Source organism: Macaca mulatta, chromosome 9 (genome assembly GCF_049350105.2).
Source record: "Macaca mulatta isolate MMU2019108-1 chromosome 9, T2T-MMU8v2.0, whole genome shotgun sequence".
NCBI classification, from domain to species: Eukaryota; Metazoa; Chordata; class Mammalia; order Primates; family Cercopithecidae; genus Macaca; species Macaca mulatta.
Window position 1 is genome coordinate 139,397,344 of NC_133414.1, and position 16,872 is coordinate 139,414,215.

The 16,872-nt window shown below is 47.1% G+C and overlaps 1 protein-coding gene across 2 annotated transcripts in view; it reads left to right on the forward strand.

The window, feature by feature from the left end:
* The window catches only part of DOCK1 (dedicator of cytokinesis 1), a 549,533-nt gene that overhangs the window by 441,866 nt on the left and 90,795 nt on the right, over positions 1-16,872 (forward strand). For both annotated transcript variants that reach the window (XM_077945604.1, XM_077945605.1), the window contains exons 32-33: positions 7,044-7,102; positions 14,169-14,317. In XM_077945604.1, the coding sequence (XP_077801730.1) occupies positions 7,044-7,102; positions 14,169-14,317 (208 nt within the window). The remainder of the gene's footprint in view (positions 1-7,043; positions 7,103-14,168; positions 14,318-16,872) is intronic.

Genomic DNA, 16,872 nt, shown 5'->3' on the forward strand with positions numbered 1-16,872 from the left:
CCAGAGGCCTCCTGGCAGCTTGAGCTTCCCGGCTGGGTGGTGAAGGCAGCTGAGAGGTGTGCCGGGGAACATCGAATGCCAAAGGGCATGGCGCCATCTACATATAAGCAGAGACATGATCTGGGTTGTCGAAGTGTAAGGGAGCAGCAGGACCTGGGCGACTTGGAGCTTGGGGCAGGGCGTGGGGGCTCGTGGTCTGGGAGTCAACCTCACACTCTGAGCAAATGGTGAGCGCTGACTTGGAGCCCCATGGAGCAAGATGCATGCACCTGTCTGTTTCTAGGGGGAAAGCCATGTGGTCTAAAGGTGGAGCCATGACACACCCACTTAGTAGGCTCAGCACTGCCTCCATCTGGGGCCTGTCTCTCACTCTAGGGCTTGTGAGTCCAACCTAAGGCATCCGAGGGAGCATCCCCAACCCCTCAGCCTACGCTTCCCTTCCCCCTTGCCAAGCCCTGCAGCTCCTCACCTCTGCTTGGTCCACAGCTTTATGGCTCAAAACAATAGAAATTCCAGCATCAGGAGACCTGCCTGCTCCATCCTCCTAATGACTGAGGTTGGGGAGATAATTAGGATTTTCATTCTAAAGACATTCCCCAACGTGCATGGGAGTAAATAAAAGAATGGGCCATACCACACAGAGAACTGATTATGGCAGACCCAAATTGAGTATGATATTCGCCAGTGTACCACAAAATAAATAACCCCTAGGAATCAAGTCCATAATATGAAATTTTAACTGGCTCAACCTTCAGACATCCTTGGTGCTAGTGACTCCCAAGGAAGGACAGAGACATTAACAGAATTCTAAACCTGACCAGCAGCTCTTCCTCCCAATCCAGCCCCCTAGACTTTTTTACCTTATTGAGGCTCAGGAAATATGACCAAAATGTAAAAGGGATGACTTTTGATTAGCAGCCAGCTTGACAGTTTTGATATGCAAGACACGTGCACCCTGGTATGGGGCAGTATGTTGAAAGACTGCAAAGGAGCTTCTGTGTTCAGGACCAGAAGAGGAAAGGGGTTCATGAATTGGGCCTCCTGCATATCTCAGCATAAAGGGCTCACTTAAAGTTTCAGCACGAGAGGTGAAAGTTTGATGGCAAAGTTCAGCTCAGTGCAGAGAGGCCATCCACAAAGGCCTCCTCCCCACCTGGTCCCTAGGCTGCTTTCAGTTTTGGGGAGGTTTTGTTTTTGTTTTTGTTTTTTTGTAACTATACAATTCTGCAGTGTTCTAAGAGGATAGCTTTCACAATGGGACCGAAATATCCCCTTCTGACCAAACACTGGGTTCTGCACCTCCAGGAGATTAAGTCAAATTCTAGATACTACCTTTAAGGAAACTAACAGGAAATAAACATGCTATGCAAGCCCCATTTTGCAGTGTGACCTAATCAGAAGCTGCAACTGTATATTCCTGATTGTAACAGGAGATGTGATTAATTTAATTTGTGTCTGTGCTAATTTTTTTCAAGAGACTGAAATTATTCAAAATTAAATTCACTTATTAGAAGGAGACTCAGGGAGTTAGACTTAACAAGCGGTGACCTGTGCCAACTTCAAGTCAGAAAAGCTCACTGTGTCCCACATGCACCGGTGGTGGTGTGTCCTGCCTCAGGCAGGTAGGCACTGTCACATCAGACCTGTGTCTGGCAAGGTTTACTCCCATTCATTGGTTCCCATTTGAGGTCCCACCCCTCTCACCTCTTTAAGAACCCACCAGTCTTTCCCATGAAGTTAAAAATGCCTCACCCCAGCCATCAGCTCCCTCCAGCTTCCTTTAGGTCCATCTCAGCCGTCTCCTTGTCTCCTTTCCCCACCTCCCAGCCACTCTGATGCTGGCTCTGGGCACTGCATTCCCCTAGAACCTCAGCCAGGTCCCAGCTGCCCCCAAGCAGGTGGAAGGGTGTTCAGCCTCCTAGATATTCTCCTCCATCCTCAACAGATTTCTTCTTTCCCTCTATCTCAGAACATGCTTTTCTTCGCTCTCAGAACTCTCCTGAGTTTCTCTCCAAGCTTTTTGGTGTCTGCTCTCGCTTGTCAGATTCCTACCCCTGAACCCCAGCATCAAGTGGCAGGGGGCTCCTCACACCTTGGTCTTAGGCCTTCACATTCTATTCTCTTTCCTTAGAAAAGCATTTTTCAAACTGCAGGTCTCAACCTTTGATTGGGTCAGAATATTCACTTAAAGGGTCATCACATCTGTTTCCTCGGCTGATCTGCCGTAACAGTGAACACAAACCGGGTGACTTGAATTTATTGTCTCACAGTTATGAAGGCCAGAAGTCCAAAATCAAGGTGTGGGCAGGATCGGTTCCTTCTGGAGGTTCCCTACCTCCCTCCTGGCTTCCAGTGGCTGCCCGGTCTTCGGCGTTCTTTGGCTTGTGGCTGTGTCACTCCAATCCCTGCCCATCTTCCTGTGGCCTTCTCCCTTGTCTTCCTATGTATCTGTGTCTGTCAATCTCCCTCTCCTTATACGGACGCAGGTCACTGGATCTAGAGGCCACCCTACTCCAGTATGACTTCATCTTACCTTGAGTACATCTGCAAAGACTATTTCCGAATAAGGTCACAGTCATGGATACCAGGGTTTAGGACTTCAACATAGCTTTAAAGGGGACACAGTCCAACCCACACTAGTCATGACCAATAGACTTTTTTTTTCTTTTTTCAGTGAAATAGAATCTAGGAAAAAATACCAGCATTCATTGCAGGCAGTAAGGTTAAGCATCATTTCATAAAACTTTATACCCATACACATATATTAATATATGTGCTGGTTAATACATGTACTTTTTATGTCAGAAAAGTTTATGAAACTTAATAAAAAGTGGCGGGGGGGGGCGCTTTAAAAACACCTGCCTCCTGCAGCCTCTGCTCACAGTGCACCCCCCTCACCCCCGGCCTCTCCCACTGAAGGAGCCAGCTCTGTGTTCTGCAGCCACACCCACCGGGCACTCACCTACTCCCCACCTGCCACGGGGCCTTGGCGCCTGCTGGTCCTTCTGCCCGGAATGCTCTTCCCTACGCTCTTCGTCCAGATTTCATCTCTCCTTCTTCAAATCTCAGAGCAAATATTACTGGCCTAGAGAACTGCCAGAGCCAAGCTGAGCCCACTGTTAAATTTTCTCACAGTTCCCATGTTTTCCCTACAAAGCCGTGATCCTGGCCTTCACAAAAACAATTCCTCTATCTCTATATCTATACATGTTTATCTTGTGTGATTATTTTGTTAGTGTTCGTCTCTCTTACCGTGCTCATAGCCCGCTGTGGTTTGTGGGTCTTGTCTGTTCTCCATATTATAGTAATATTAATATTCCAATATGAATATTCATATTTCTGCATTAGCTTTGTGTCTGGCCCAAGTGCTCAGTAAATGTTCACTAAGTGAATCGATCTAAATGACCATTGCAACCATGAGGGGTATATTATGCCCAGCCTGAGATTTTAAAGGAAGGACCTAGCGTGGCTCCAGTGCCTGCCAGATAAGACAGGGACATTGTCACTCTCTTGTCGTTCACAAACACCTAGGACTGAGCATCATGTACCATTCTCCCAGCACTACAGAGGAGGAGACGGAGGTCAGAGTGGTCGAGTAAATTGCCCAGTGTGCTTAGATTCAGGCTCAGGCTGGCCCTACCCCCAAGCCTGGGCTGTCGCTCGGGGGTATGTTTCTTGGAGTGAAGATGCAAAAAACCAGGTGCTAAGGTTAGACCACAGGGACCAAATTCACACAATTTTATGTCCAGGTTACAGCCTGGATGTGGGATCCCAGATCTCCCTGGGTGGTAGGAAGTGTGCCTCCCAAGCATACGTTCTCCTGCTCAGTCATGCCGTGGGTGGGCGCAGGTGAGAAGCTCCAGGCCATCCTGGCTCGGTGGAGTCAGGCATGTGTGTTCCCCACTGTGAATCTCAGCTTTCTTATTGAGAAAATGGGCACAGAGGTGTCAGCTTGCTCAGCTCATAGTCTGATTCCAAAATCAAGTGAAAGGAAAGCACTTTGAAAGATGCGACGCTGCGTTGTACTGTGGAGGCACGGAGAGTCCCTGGTCCCGGGGGTGCGTGCTGTGGGTGTGGGAGTCTGAAGACTTGGATTCTCTGCTCCTTCCCGGTGAGGATGGCCATGTCCTTTTGCTTCTCTCTGTACAACTGGTGCAGTCCCTTAGGCTGTTTATTGCTAGAGAGGAACTTAGTTATGGTCCCCAGGGCTGCCGCCAGCCCGGGGTTCTGCTTCCAGGCAATAAGCTTTATTAGCCCTACACTCTCAATTATCCTTTTTTCCTCCTCTGTGGGAAGAATGAAGAAATGGCTTGGGAAGCCCTCTTGAGGTCTGGTGACAGCTGTGACTTTATTTGGGGATTATTCTGGGGCATGTATAGATTCATCAAAGCTGCCTTCTTATTAAAACCAAGGAAAAGATCCCTCTCGCTGCCAGGGACATCCAGCCGGCCCTTCCCCTCAACTCCTCGCTCTCCCTCACTGCCTGTGCTCCGGGCTAGAGCGCCCTTGTCCTGTTTGACAATTAAAACTGCATCTTTAGCACCTTGACGCCGCAGGCCCGACTCTCCTGAGGGGTGTGCTCTCCTGTCCTTGCTAATCCCCCAGTTCTCAAATACTGCCAGCGGCTGTCATCTTCCACCTACACGACAGTAAAGTCTACCTGAGAATGGAACTCCCTCACCCCTCAACCTCCTTCACCACCCAATGGAGAGGCATTGTGCAGGGAGGCAGGGAGGGGTGGGGAGCAGCAGGGAGGGGTGGGGAGGGGCAAAGAGGATGGGGAGGAGCGGATGCACCTGGCCTTCCAAATCCAGATTGTGGTGCCAGCTCTGGAAATACAGCAAGTCATTCCTGAATTTCCCAAACCGCAAGTGGGAAATCCACTGCAGCTGAGTGTCCTGTACTTTAGGATGTCTGAACTTTAGGATTTCCCTGGAATCATTATCATTCTAATCATTCTGGGACCTGAGAGAAGTAACTGAGCCGGGTCCAGCAAGGCACAGACACTGATGAAGTTCAGCCTAGCATTGGGCCTTTTTTTTTTTTTTTTTTTTTTTTCTTGAGACAGAATCTTGCTCTGTCGCCCAGGCTGGAGTGCAGTGGTGCAATCTCAGCTCGCTACAACCTCCACCTCCCAGGTTCAAGCAATTCTTCTGCCTCAGACTCCCAAGTAGCTGGGATTACAGACACGTGCCACCACGCCTGGCTAATGTTTGTATTTTTAGTAGAGACAGGGTCTCACCATGTTGGCCAGGCTGGTCTTGAACTCCTGACCTCAGGTGATCCACCTGCCTCGGCCTCCCAAAGTGCTGGGATTACAGGAGTGAGCCACCGCACCTGGCCTGGGCCTTCCTATTTTGAGGGAATCATCCCAGAATGAGAAGAACTCTGTGTCGCTGGGATGGAGAAGCATGTGCAGAGCTTGAGTGGGTCAGTACATGCCAGGCCGATCCCACTGTGAACAGTTCACCTCTGCTGGGGAACACGGGGGCAGGGGCTGTTTGTGTTCGGGGGGGCCACCTCTTTCTGATGCCACGTTCCTGGGCTTGCCCAACACCTGCTTGGCTGGAAGGTGACTCACCCACCTGCACAGCGAGAACCTCACCAACCTCAAGGATGCCAGCCTGCCAGGTCACCCCACAGCCAGCTACATCCTTGCCCAGCCCTGGCCGCAGCAGCCGCTGGGATCCCTTTGTCTTAGTGCAGGAGCAAAATGGGAAGGGGAGCCAGCAGTATAAGCTTCCAGGCAGTGTTCAGGTCGTGTGTCTCCTGGGCAGTTGGGGGCGTGAGTTAGGCAGGTGCTTTCCTCTCTCCCACCCACCCGGATCCAGTAGCTTTGCTGCCTGCGTGCTTTCGCCAACCACGGATGGGCCTCTCCTACTGTGGCCTCAATGCTGGGCCGTCTCCCCATCTGAGATCCACCCCCCTTAACCGAGTCTGCCTGCATCAGTGCTCACCTGGTTTAGGGCTGCGCTTAGAGCTAGCGTGTCCTGGTAGCGAGTGGCGTAGGCTCCAGTTCCTTTTCTCCGCCGGCACTGTGGGCCAAGGCGCGTGGCCTCCCACGCACCACAGCAGAGCTGCCAGGCGAGATTGATCTTCTGTGGTTGAGATGATCACTCTGGCTGTAGCCTGCTCACGCCATGAGTGACAGACAGGTGCTTAGGGCACCAGAGACTTCTCTAATAAGGTGGCAGCAGGCCCAGGTTGTTGATTTACCGTCCAGGATCTTCGTCTCGAGAGCCACAGCGCGTTCGTCTATAATCAGTGCTTTCCTTCTCACATCTCCTGACACGAGGATGAGCAGAGCAAGCTCGATGACACAGCTGCTCAACTGTAATCCTGTATGATCATTTTGCAAATTATTATTTTTAATATAATCAGCTTTTTCCTTAGGCAATAAAAGAAAAAGTTAAATTGCTCACAAACTAATAAAGGTTTATCTTCTGGAGCATCAAATTCTGTTTACTCATGGAACACACACCTCCTCTGTGCGCCCTTCGGGAGGAAAATTAGCATTTATTTTCCCTGATAAACAAAAACAGTGGAAGATTTGTTGGCATCTTTTGGTGTTAAGCCCTTCCTTACATTTAAAATGACATAGAGGAATGCAAGAACTTTGGAAGAGGTCTGCCCTGACTCTGGATTTAATTTTAACTTTGGAAAAAAATCTGTTGTGTGCAGTAGGATATTATGTGGTGTCTGCAGTGCCTAGACGCTAACAACATGCATGGAACCAAGCTCCCCCTTGGACCCAGGAGCCAAGAGACTGAAGAAAGGGAAATGCTTTCATGACTCTCCACAACTTCCCCCACATTCCCACGGGAGGGACGATGTCATGTACTCCTCAGTGATGAGAAAGTGAGATTCCCCCAGCTAGATCCCTCCTCCTTTGATTCCTTTTGGTGGCAAGAGAAGTTGAAGCTTTGACACTCTCTTTATTTGTCTCAGTGCTAGAAGGCTTTATTGCACTTAAGACTAATTCCATTCCGATTTTCAGATGCTCTCTGGAGTGATTCAGTGTTTTTCTTTTCCCTGATTTCCAGGTACGGAGATATGAGGAGACAGATTGGCTTTGAAATCAGAGACATGTGGTACAACCTTGGTGAGTAGCCTGGATGTGGGAGCATGGTGAATATCTTGCATCCCTGGTGCGTCATGACACTGGCCCTGTTCATCAGTGTTGGGATGTCTTAAGATCTTAATGGCTTCTGTTCCTTGGACAGCAGTTGCTACTCTTTGTAGTAACTGTTTTCAGGATTTAAGAGATAGAAGACCAAAGGCAAGGAAAGAAAATCTCACAGGTGTGGCAAAAAGAAAAATCCGCAGAGCACCCTCTTGTGTCAGGTGGACATATGGCTTGGAGCTCCCCCCTCCCTGGCATTGCCTTCCTCCCCCAGTCGCCTCAGTTCCTTCTGTGTCAAACAGGAAGCTCATCCTGCTTTGACATTTGCCATCACCTACCATATTCATTTTTATAGACTCTGCCTTCTGAAGGGTTAATTCACCTCCTCAAAAGCAGATCCTGTATTTAGGTACGCTGCCACCAGGTGGTGGCAGCCTAACATGCTCCTGCACTCAAAGCAGTGAAGGGTCTGTGTGTATATATGAAATTAATATGATTTTATTTATAAATTAAGTAATTAAGTTTTTCCAACTAATTTTATCATGAACAGTAAGAATAAATTCACTATTAAAATTTCAACCAATGTGACATGTAATTCTTGTAGATAAGCCCCTTCAAGGAATCAGTGACTGACAATAACTTGGTATCTTCCCAGCATCTTTACAGTACCCTCAGCATGTCTACGGTACCTCTACAGTACAGAATCCGGCCTCACTCCTCCTTGAGATGAAGCTCCCTCTGGCTCCCGCCCTCAGCCCTGGGCTTGCTTTGTGCCGAGGTGTCCTAGGCCATGGGGTGCTGGTGGCCTTGCCTCGGTCCTGAGCAAAGCATCAGTTGCTTTTCTGCCCCAGGATCTCCAGGCCTCTACTTCCTTCCTTCAAATGGACACGAGAAGCCTGCATTGGCTTGTTGCGAGAAACCCTCCACTCTCCCCTCTACCTCAGAGAATCTTTTCCTACTAGAAGGAGGCAGGGGTCCGTCCGCATCACTCTGTTAGCCTCGTTGCATTAGGGTTTCACTTGTTGCACCAAGGTTGGGACAACTTAGCTGCGCCCCAGCCTGCTTACTTCCCGAGCCTCTGTGAGTCCCTGCGGTGGCTGGAGAACATGGCAAGAAAGACGCGGAACCCAGCGAGCCACACTTCACTTCTAGCTCACTATTTGCTTTTGCATCTTCCTTGCCATTCTTTGGTTTGACATGAGGCCTAATTAGGTTCTCAGGAATGGAAAGCCACAGCAGATGCTCCCAGGTGAGGATGGAGAGTGGGTCAGAGTGGCCCTGTCTGCCTGTGCCCTCCCAGTACAAAGAGAACCTACACCATTGCATCCTTTCTGGGTGTCCGTCCTGGAGTCAGTGGAGGACCCCTCAAGGAAGCTCTGTGCTAGGTCTCTGCACATGACTTTGCTGCAGTAGCTCCTATGTCCAGAATCTGAGTATGGGGTCTCAGCTGTCAAAGGGCCTGCTGATCTCTGCAACATGATATTTACCAGGCACCATCCTGTCCTTGGCCTTCCTGCCATCCCAGGGAGGAAGGTAGGGGCTCTGGGCTCAGAGTCAAGAGAGATGATAAGTCCCACCTTGAAGTTTTCATCCTCTCCTACTCCTGCCTCCCTGTGAGGCCTAATTCACATGGCTCAGTCTTTCTGGGCTGTTAGATAAAGTGGTTGGACTGAATTTTTCAAGAGCCTTCCAATCCCAAAACTCAAGAGTTCTATGACATATATATACGATGATCTCAGTAATAAAGTGCTAAGGCTTTTAGAACAGGGAGGAGGACCATCCATGATTCATTCTAATTGATCTCTGTGTTCTTTGTTAAAATCGTGCTCTGACAGATGCATGTGTCATTTGCTCTGGCAGGCCAGATGGCAGGCCCCACGCCAGGCGGGGACCCAGTGTGGTCCCAGGAGAGAGGGAGGCAGGAGAGGGCGGAGGGCTTTCACAGCAATGGCATGGAGGGGGGCTGTTCTCTCTTGGAATTCAGGGAGTCCAGGACTTTTAATAGGCACCAGCGTTCATGAAGGAGGTGATATGAGCTCCATCTGCCACAGTCGGGCTCTCAGGGCAGACCCCAGACCTCTCCTCTGGACACAGGCTCTCTCTGAGGCCATCTTTTACCCTGGCCCCTCCTAAAAGAGTGAGTCTGTTTTCTTCTATACTTCAACTCTGAAGTATAGATGGTGAGATGTCTATTTTCCCCAATTGGACGCTTGCACATATACTTTCAAATGAAGGTTCTCATTCTGATGTGGCTCAATAACATTTCACATCATTTTTGATAACTAGAGACACCACCCTAGCAGAGGGTCTGATGGGTATTTACATACTGAAATGCTTCCTTCTCCCCGTACACAGCTGCAGCCACCATGCGACTCACCCTGGCCCCTGAGCACCCCCAGGATCCTCCACTGCTCTCCATGTGCCACGGTCATTGCCTAGCACCGAGGGAGCCTCTAAAACTCAGCTCGAGCCACAGCTGGCCAGAGATCACCCTGACTGATGGGTGCTCCTGCCTTTCTAGTTTTCTGGTTTGGGGTTGTTTTTGTTTTCAAGAATATTTAATGTCACCTCTGTAGTCCCTGAGATTGATCACCATTGAAAGTGGCTCCATTTCAATTTGTGCCACATGCCACAATAACAATGAAGGAAGGAAAGGTGGGCCCAGAAATGGTGAGTTTCTCCTCGTGCCCCCTCCAAGTGCTTGAGCAGGCCCAGCCTTCTGAGGATACACTTGGGTCTGACACAAAGCACTTGGTTCTCTTGACATTGTCTGTCATGCTCCAGATAGGCCAAGTCAAGCGACAGGAGACTTTTGATTTGAAAAAGGTTGCAGTGAAGAGAGCAAATTTCCCCCTTCCCTCCTGTCAGTGGCTGATTTGAATATGGTGATTAATGCATGAGATGTGTGTTTTGCAGCTTTTTAGCCAGGAACATTGACTCTGGCCTGAGAAGCGGCCAAGACGTCAAAAGTAAACCATGACTGGCCAATTAGGGTCACGGACTTGGAAACAACGGGAAATAACAGTCAGCCACCAGAGCTGGGTTCCTTGCTGGTAAATAAGTTATTTTTCAAAGTGAGGGAGATGATCGTAAAAGCACCTGCAGCCCACAGGATATTCCCCAAGCAGCCCCTCAGGATAGCTAAGGATAGCCCCACAGGGTGGCCTCAGGAGCCCAGCTCCTTCCTGCCATGATCCCAGGTGCCTGAGTGTCTTTGCCAAGGCTGTCACGCTCCAAATTTATGACAGCACATCTCAGTTTCCCAGGATGTACACAGCCTACTTTGCACGTAGTTTGTTTGTTTGTTTGTTTACTTTTTTTGTAAATGGGTGCAGGTTTGGGAACATATTGGCAGGATGATAGCACTGACTCTGCCAAGAAAATAGAAATGGAAATCAGATCTATTTATCAGCTTGCAATTAATAAACTGTCACTTGAGCAGACCTTCAGCTGAACGCTCCACGAGTCTCCTCCTTGAGTCTTTCCAATAGTCTGCATGGCCCATAGAGAGGAGCGTCTCAGCTCTTGCCTCCTCCATGCCCAGCCTCAGAGCAAGGATCTGGGGTCTGTTTTGCTCAATTTAATGCAAGGGCAAACGTGGCACTGCCCCATGGGACAGAGTGATGTGTTTCTTTCCCTCCCAAACCTGTCATATTTTGAGTCTGAAAGGAGAAATCAAAAGCAGGCTCTCTCTCAAAAGAAAAAAGGGGGGAAAATGTGTTTATTTACCCAGCTCCTGAGTTATTTATCAAAGCGTACTCTGTGCAGCAGCCCGCCGGAGCACCTGATCTCCTTGCCTGTGCCGCCTCGATTTACATTTTGTTTATTACATCCAGCACACTGGAGCGAGCACTAGACCCGAGCCAGCCAGAACAAATGTGCTTGGAGCAAGATCTTTATCCGCTGTGTTGGGTTTGGGATATTTTTCATGCAGGGATTCCCTTCATGGGTGTTTTTTGGTGACTGAGCAAATGGTGTTCTTTTCATTAAAACCTGTATACAGTGTGGCCTAACGGGTTTGGCTGGGTGGTGGAACTTTTTGCTCTGCCTGCTGTTGTGTATAGAGATTTTTCTGGGATGAGTCTATGTTTAATGTCCCAGATTTTTTAACACCAGTGATTGCAAAGAGATCATTTAAACACCTACAAGGAGGCTTCTGACAGGGGAGGCCCTGGCTTCGTGAGAAAACAAGATGTTGTTCCCAGGGGAAGCAGCTCCATGTTCTGTAACTAGAACAGACTCTAGGTGGGCTATGAGACTGGCAAGGACTGGAGGTAAAATATTCTCCTCATCACCTTCCTTTGTCTCAAAAGCGTGCCCTCTTTTTCTTTTAAGTCTACACTGCAGGAGTCACCTTGGTCCTCATTGGTTCCAAACCTGAGTTCATCGTTAAATTTGAGCAAGATGTGCTCCAGGGAAAATCCATAATACAAATATCAAAAAAAAAAAAAAAAAAAAAAAAAACGGTGGCTACCAGAGAACATTCCCTCCCCACTCCTGCTCGCCTTGGGGACCACTGGTTTGCGATGAGTCAGTCCCCAGGGTTGTCACTGTGCACAGAACTCGGTACCAGCTCCAGGCCAGTATGTGTCTGTACTAATAAGGAGGGTAATAATCAGAGGTTAAGCTACTGTCGTTTTGGTCGCTTCTTTTTCCAATTCCTGCTTCTACAACCACTTGTTACTGCTTTCTATGTTTTTCCCAGCTTGGAACAATAAAACCTGTTGGTGACAGACAGAACTTTATGACGCTGAAATTGTGGTTGATGAACAACTTGCTGTCACCATCATCTGTTTTCTGAAACATTGGCTCTGACATTTTTTAGGCATAATACACGGAAAGTTGTCACCTGAGAGATGGAATATAATAGAATTTTCAAGAGAATGCTTTGCGGCAGTTACAGGCCTTTCAGAAACATTAAGCATTTGGGAAAGTGATGAGAATCACCCAATGATAGTCTTAGTCAAATTATTATGTTGTAAAAGTTAAAAATAAGATGTTAATTACATTTTATGTGCATGTCCATTGAATAAGAAGTCATTCAGTCTAATTATGAGGATTACCTATTTTCTTAAGTATAGTTATAGTAGCCACATTTGTTTAATGATTCTCTTTACAGAAATGTATATTCGCTGAATTGCAAAGAAAACTAAAGAATTTAGTTTCCTGATTGTGTAAAAATATTAATAAGATTGATTAATTTGGGATACATTGTTGGTGTTAACAAAATATCACAAATATTTTATTCAAACATTTAATTTCTTGGGCATTCTTCTGTTATATTTCGGAAATGAAATGGTTTAGTTGCAGTGGGGTGAAATGAAAACAAAATCAAGATTTCTGAAAGACAAGAGGGTCGGCTTTTAAAAGACCACCTTTTTGATAGGACCTGCCTCTGAGTTTCGTTATGTCGCCTTAACTAAGGTCCGCAGCCCCGTGTTTAGGAAGGAGTCTTCCAGGAGCTTCGTTCCGGAGGTGCAGGGTCCAGGCGGTGAAAGAAGCTTGGCAGCTGCTGTGGTTTCCGCCCGCCGCCATCGCTCTGAACTTGCCTGGTTCACTTCAAGCTCTTTAGGAGTTCACCCTGATCCTCAGAGGTGCAGCAGCCATGCACCCACAGGATATGGGGTCCCCAGCTGGGGTGGGGACAGTGGCAGCCAACCCACAGCTAGCAGGAGGAAGGGGCTGGCCACATCAGGCCCAACCACCGGCTGCTCGGCCCGGTCACCAGATTTCCCGATGGTGATCCTGGGCTAGCATCTTTCTAAGTCAGAGATAGAGGCCCAGGAAAGTACGATACCAAGATTTCCAACAAAAACCATTGAAATTAAAAACATAAATTGAGTGCTTGTGAGAAGCCAGTCTCTACTTTCTGGGAGTTTATTTTAGAATTGTAATATCTCAGCAGTGGTGGATAAAATGACAGAAAATGACAGATCACTGACCTCTCTGTTCATTTTGCAATTATAGAGGACGAATAAGGGAGTGGACAGCTCAAACAGTTTCTCTTTCAGAGAGGCGGGTAGGGTCCGAGTGCCATGCAAAGATCCTGAGACAAGCAAACAGGGAAGGAATTTGTAAAATGAGAGTCACAGCTAAGCCTTCATAATCTCAGACCCGGGTTCAAATCCTGCTCCTCCCTTTCTCTGAACAGCTCGCGGAATAGCTTTGGGAACAGCCCACTTTCCTCATCTGTTTAACAGGTTAAGAAGGTGCCCATCTCACAGGGTTACTGTGAAAATTCAGTGAGCTGATGCTTTCTCCTGAGCTTGTCATGTAAATTGTAAATGCTAGCTAATATGATCGTATTATGATTCACATTTGAAAACTTTTGAGAAACATTTTTCTCAGTTCTTTAAAAATCATATCTGGGACAAGCTAGGTGAGATGAGATACAATAAAGTTGTTCTTTAAATAAGCATTTTCCTATCAAACAATAGCTCGAGAAGGTCGAATCACTGCTGTTTTTAGGGTTTCAGCCTCGGATGCCGGCGCCTTGATTTACTTTGATTGGAGTCATTTGGAATGTTGCAGAAATCACTCTGCATTATTTACAGAGGTGTCAAATGGTAAACTCGTCTTCATAAGATGTGGGAGATAAAAAGGACCCAAGAGACTCTCTGCTCTCTCTCATTTGTCGGCTCCTGTTCCTGTCAGTGTGCACAGAGTTAGAGGCTGAGACTCCCCACTCGCAGCCCCTGCTCTATTCAGAACTGGGAATGAAGCTGCGTGTGTTCTGAATCCGTGTGATAGAATCGGCTACTTGTAAAACAGTGTTTATCTTCTCTGACAGAGAAGTCATGATTACAGGCTTATATTGCGCAGCTCTTTGAATAGCTTCACTTATAAAATGTGGAATACAGGCCACTTCTTATACTAATGGCTGGGAAAGTTCAAAATCATCATCTGCAGAGAGAATTTGATGCATATTTTCAGGATCCTGCTGCTCAAAGTCACTGTGATCTGTGTTGTGTTGTTTTATCCATTTAAGCCCATTTTAGAATTCTATTTTGCTTTATTTCTGAATACTGTATTTCTTTATTCCAAGGTCAACACAAGATAAAGTTCATTCCAGAAATGGTGGGCCCAATATTAGAAATGACGTTAATTCCCGAGACGGAGCTGCGCAAAGCCACCATCCCCATCTTCTTTGATATGATGCAGTGTGAATTTCATTCGACCCGAAGCTTCCAAATGGTAAGGACATAGATGTGCAGCGAGTGGCCGGGGACATGAAGGAGACAAACCTGAAAACCTTGAAAGAAACTTGTAGACAATTCTAGAGTTAAAGGTGCCAACGTGGAAAACACATTTTCCTACAGCTTGAGACAGAAAAGGCCTGTGATTTTCCTTATTGAAGAAGCTTATCATCCCTTGCACTCAACTTTCGGAAGGATTATTCTGAATTTTTAGCTCTTACTTACTTCTTTTAATCTGGGTTTACTTACACATTCAACCCTGGATAAAAGTCTCTTGCTCCCACTTCTTGGTACGTGCTCTTGTAGAGTGTTTACTCAAAGGTCATGTGTTATATTCTCTCAGTCCGGCTGCTTATTGCAGAATTATGGTATTTTGAAAGCTAAAGTCTTTGCTTTTATTCTCTTAAGTGTGTGTCTTAAGAGACTTAAGGTCTTTTGCCTGTGCGATGAAACTGATGAAAATTCCTCTAAGAAAGTGTATATAAAGTGCTCAAAACATACTGTGCCAAACAGCATGAGGGACCAACTCTGCTGCATAACTTACGCTCAGGAAGTAACAAAATCTCCTGGATCCCAAGAAAATAAGTATATAGTGTTTATGTATTCTTGGGTTGGCACCCACACCCACACATACACAGGCACATCCCCACACACACATACACATGTGTATCCCCACACACACACATACACATGTATATCCCCCACGCACACATACACATGTATATCCCCCACGCACACACACATATCCACACACACATACACATACACATGCACATCCTCACACACACACACGTATATCCCCACACACATATACACATACACATGCACATCCACACACACACACATGTGTATCCACACACACACATACACATGTATATCCCCCACGCACACACACATATCCACACACACACACACATACACATGTGTATCCCCACACACACACACACATGTATATCCCCCACGCACACACACATATCCACACACACATACACATACACATGCACATCCTCACACACACACACGTATATCCCCACACACATATACACATACACATGCACATCCACACACACACATACACATGTGTATCCCCACACACACACACACACATGTGTATCCCCCACGCACACACACATATCCACACACACATACACATACACATGCACATCCTCACACACACACACGTGTATCCCCACACACATATACACATACACATGCACATCCACACACACACACACATACACATGTGTATCCCCACACACACACACATGTATATCCCCCACGCACACACACATATCCACACACACATACACATACACATGCACATCCTCACACACACACACATGTATATCCCCACACACATATACACATACACATGCACATCCACACACACACATACACATGTGTATCCCCACACACACATACACATGTGTATCCCCCACGCACACACACATATCCACACACACATACACATACACATGCACATCCTCACACACACACACATGTATATCCCCACACACATATACACATACACATGCACATACACACACACACATACACATGCACATCCACACACACACATACACATGTATATCCCCCCCACACACACATATTCACACACACATACACATGCACATCCTCACACACACACACGTATATCCCCACACACATATACACATACACATGCACATCCACACACACACATACACATGTGTATCCCCACACACACACACACATGTGTATCCCCCACGCACACACACATATCCACACACACATACACATACACATGCACATCCTCACACACACACACATGTATATCCCCACACACATATACACATACACATGCACATCCACACACACATACACATGTGTATCCCCACACACACATACACATGTATATCCCCCACGCACACACACATATCCACACACACATACACATGCACATCCTCACACACACATACATGTATATCCCCACACACATATACACATACACATGCACATCCACACACACACACATGTGTATCCCCACACACACATACACATGTATATCCCCCACGCACACACACATATCCACACACACATACACATACACATGCACATCCTCACACACACGTATATCCCCACACACATATACACGTACACATGCACATCCACACACACACACACACATATACATGTGTATCCCCACACACACACACACATCCCTCACACACACACACACGTATATCCCCCACGCACACACACATATCCACACACACATACACATACACATGCACATCCTCACACACACACACGTATATCCCCACACACATATACACATACACATGCACATCCACACACACACACGTATATCCACACACACATACATATACACATGCACATCCCCCACACACATACACATGTATATCCCCCCCCACACACATATATCCTCACACACACACACACGTATATCCACACACACATACATATACACATCCTCACACACACACACACACATCCTCACACACACATACACATGTATATCCACACACGTACACATACACATGTACATTCCCC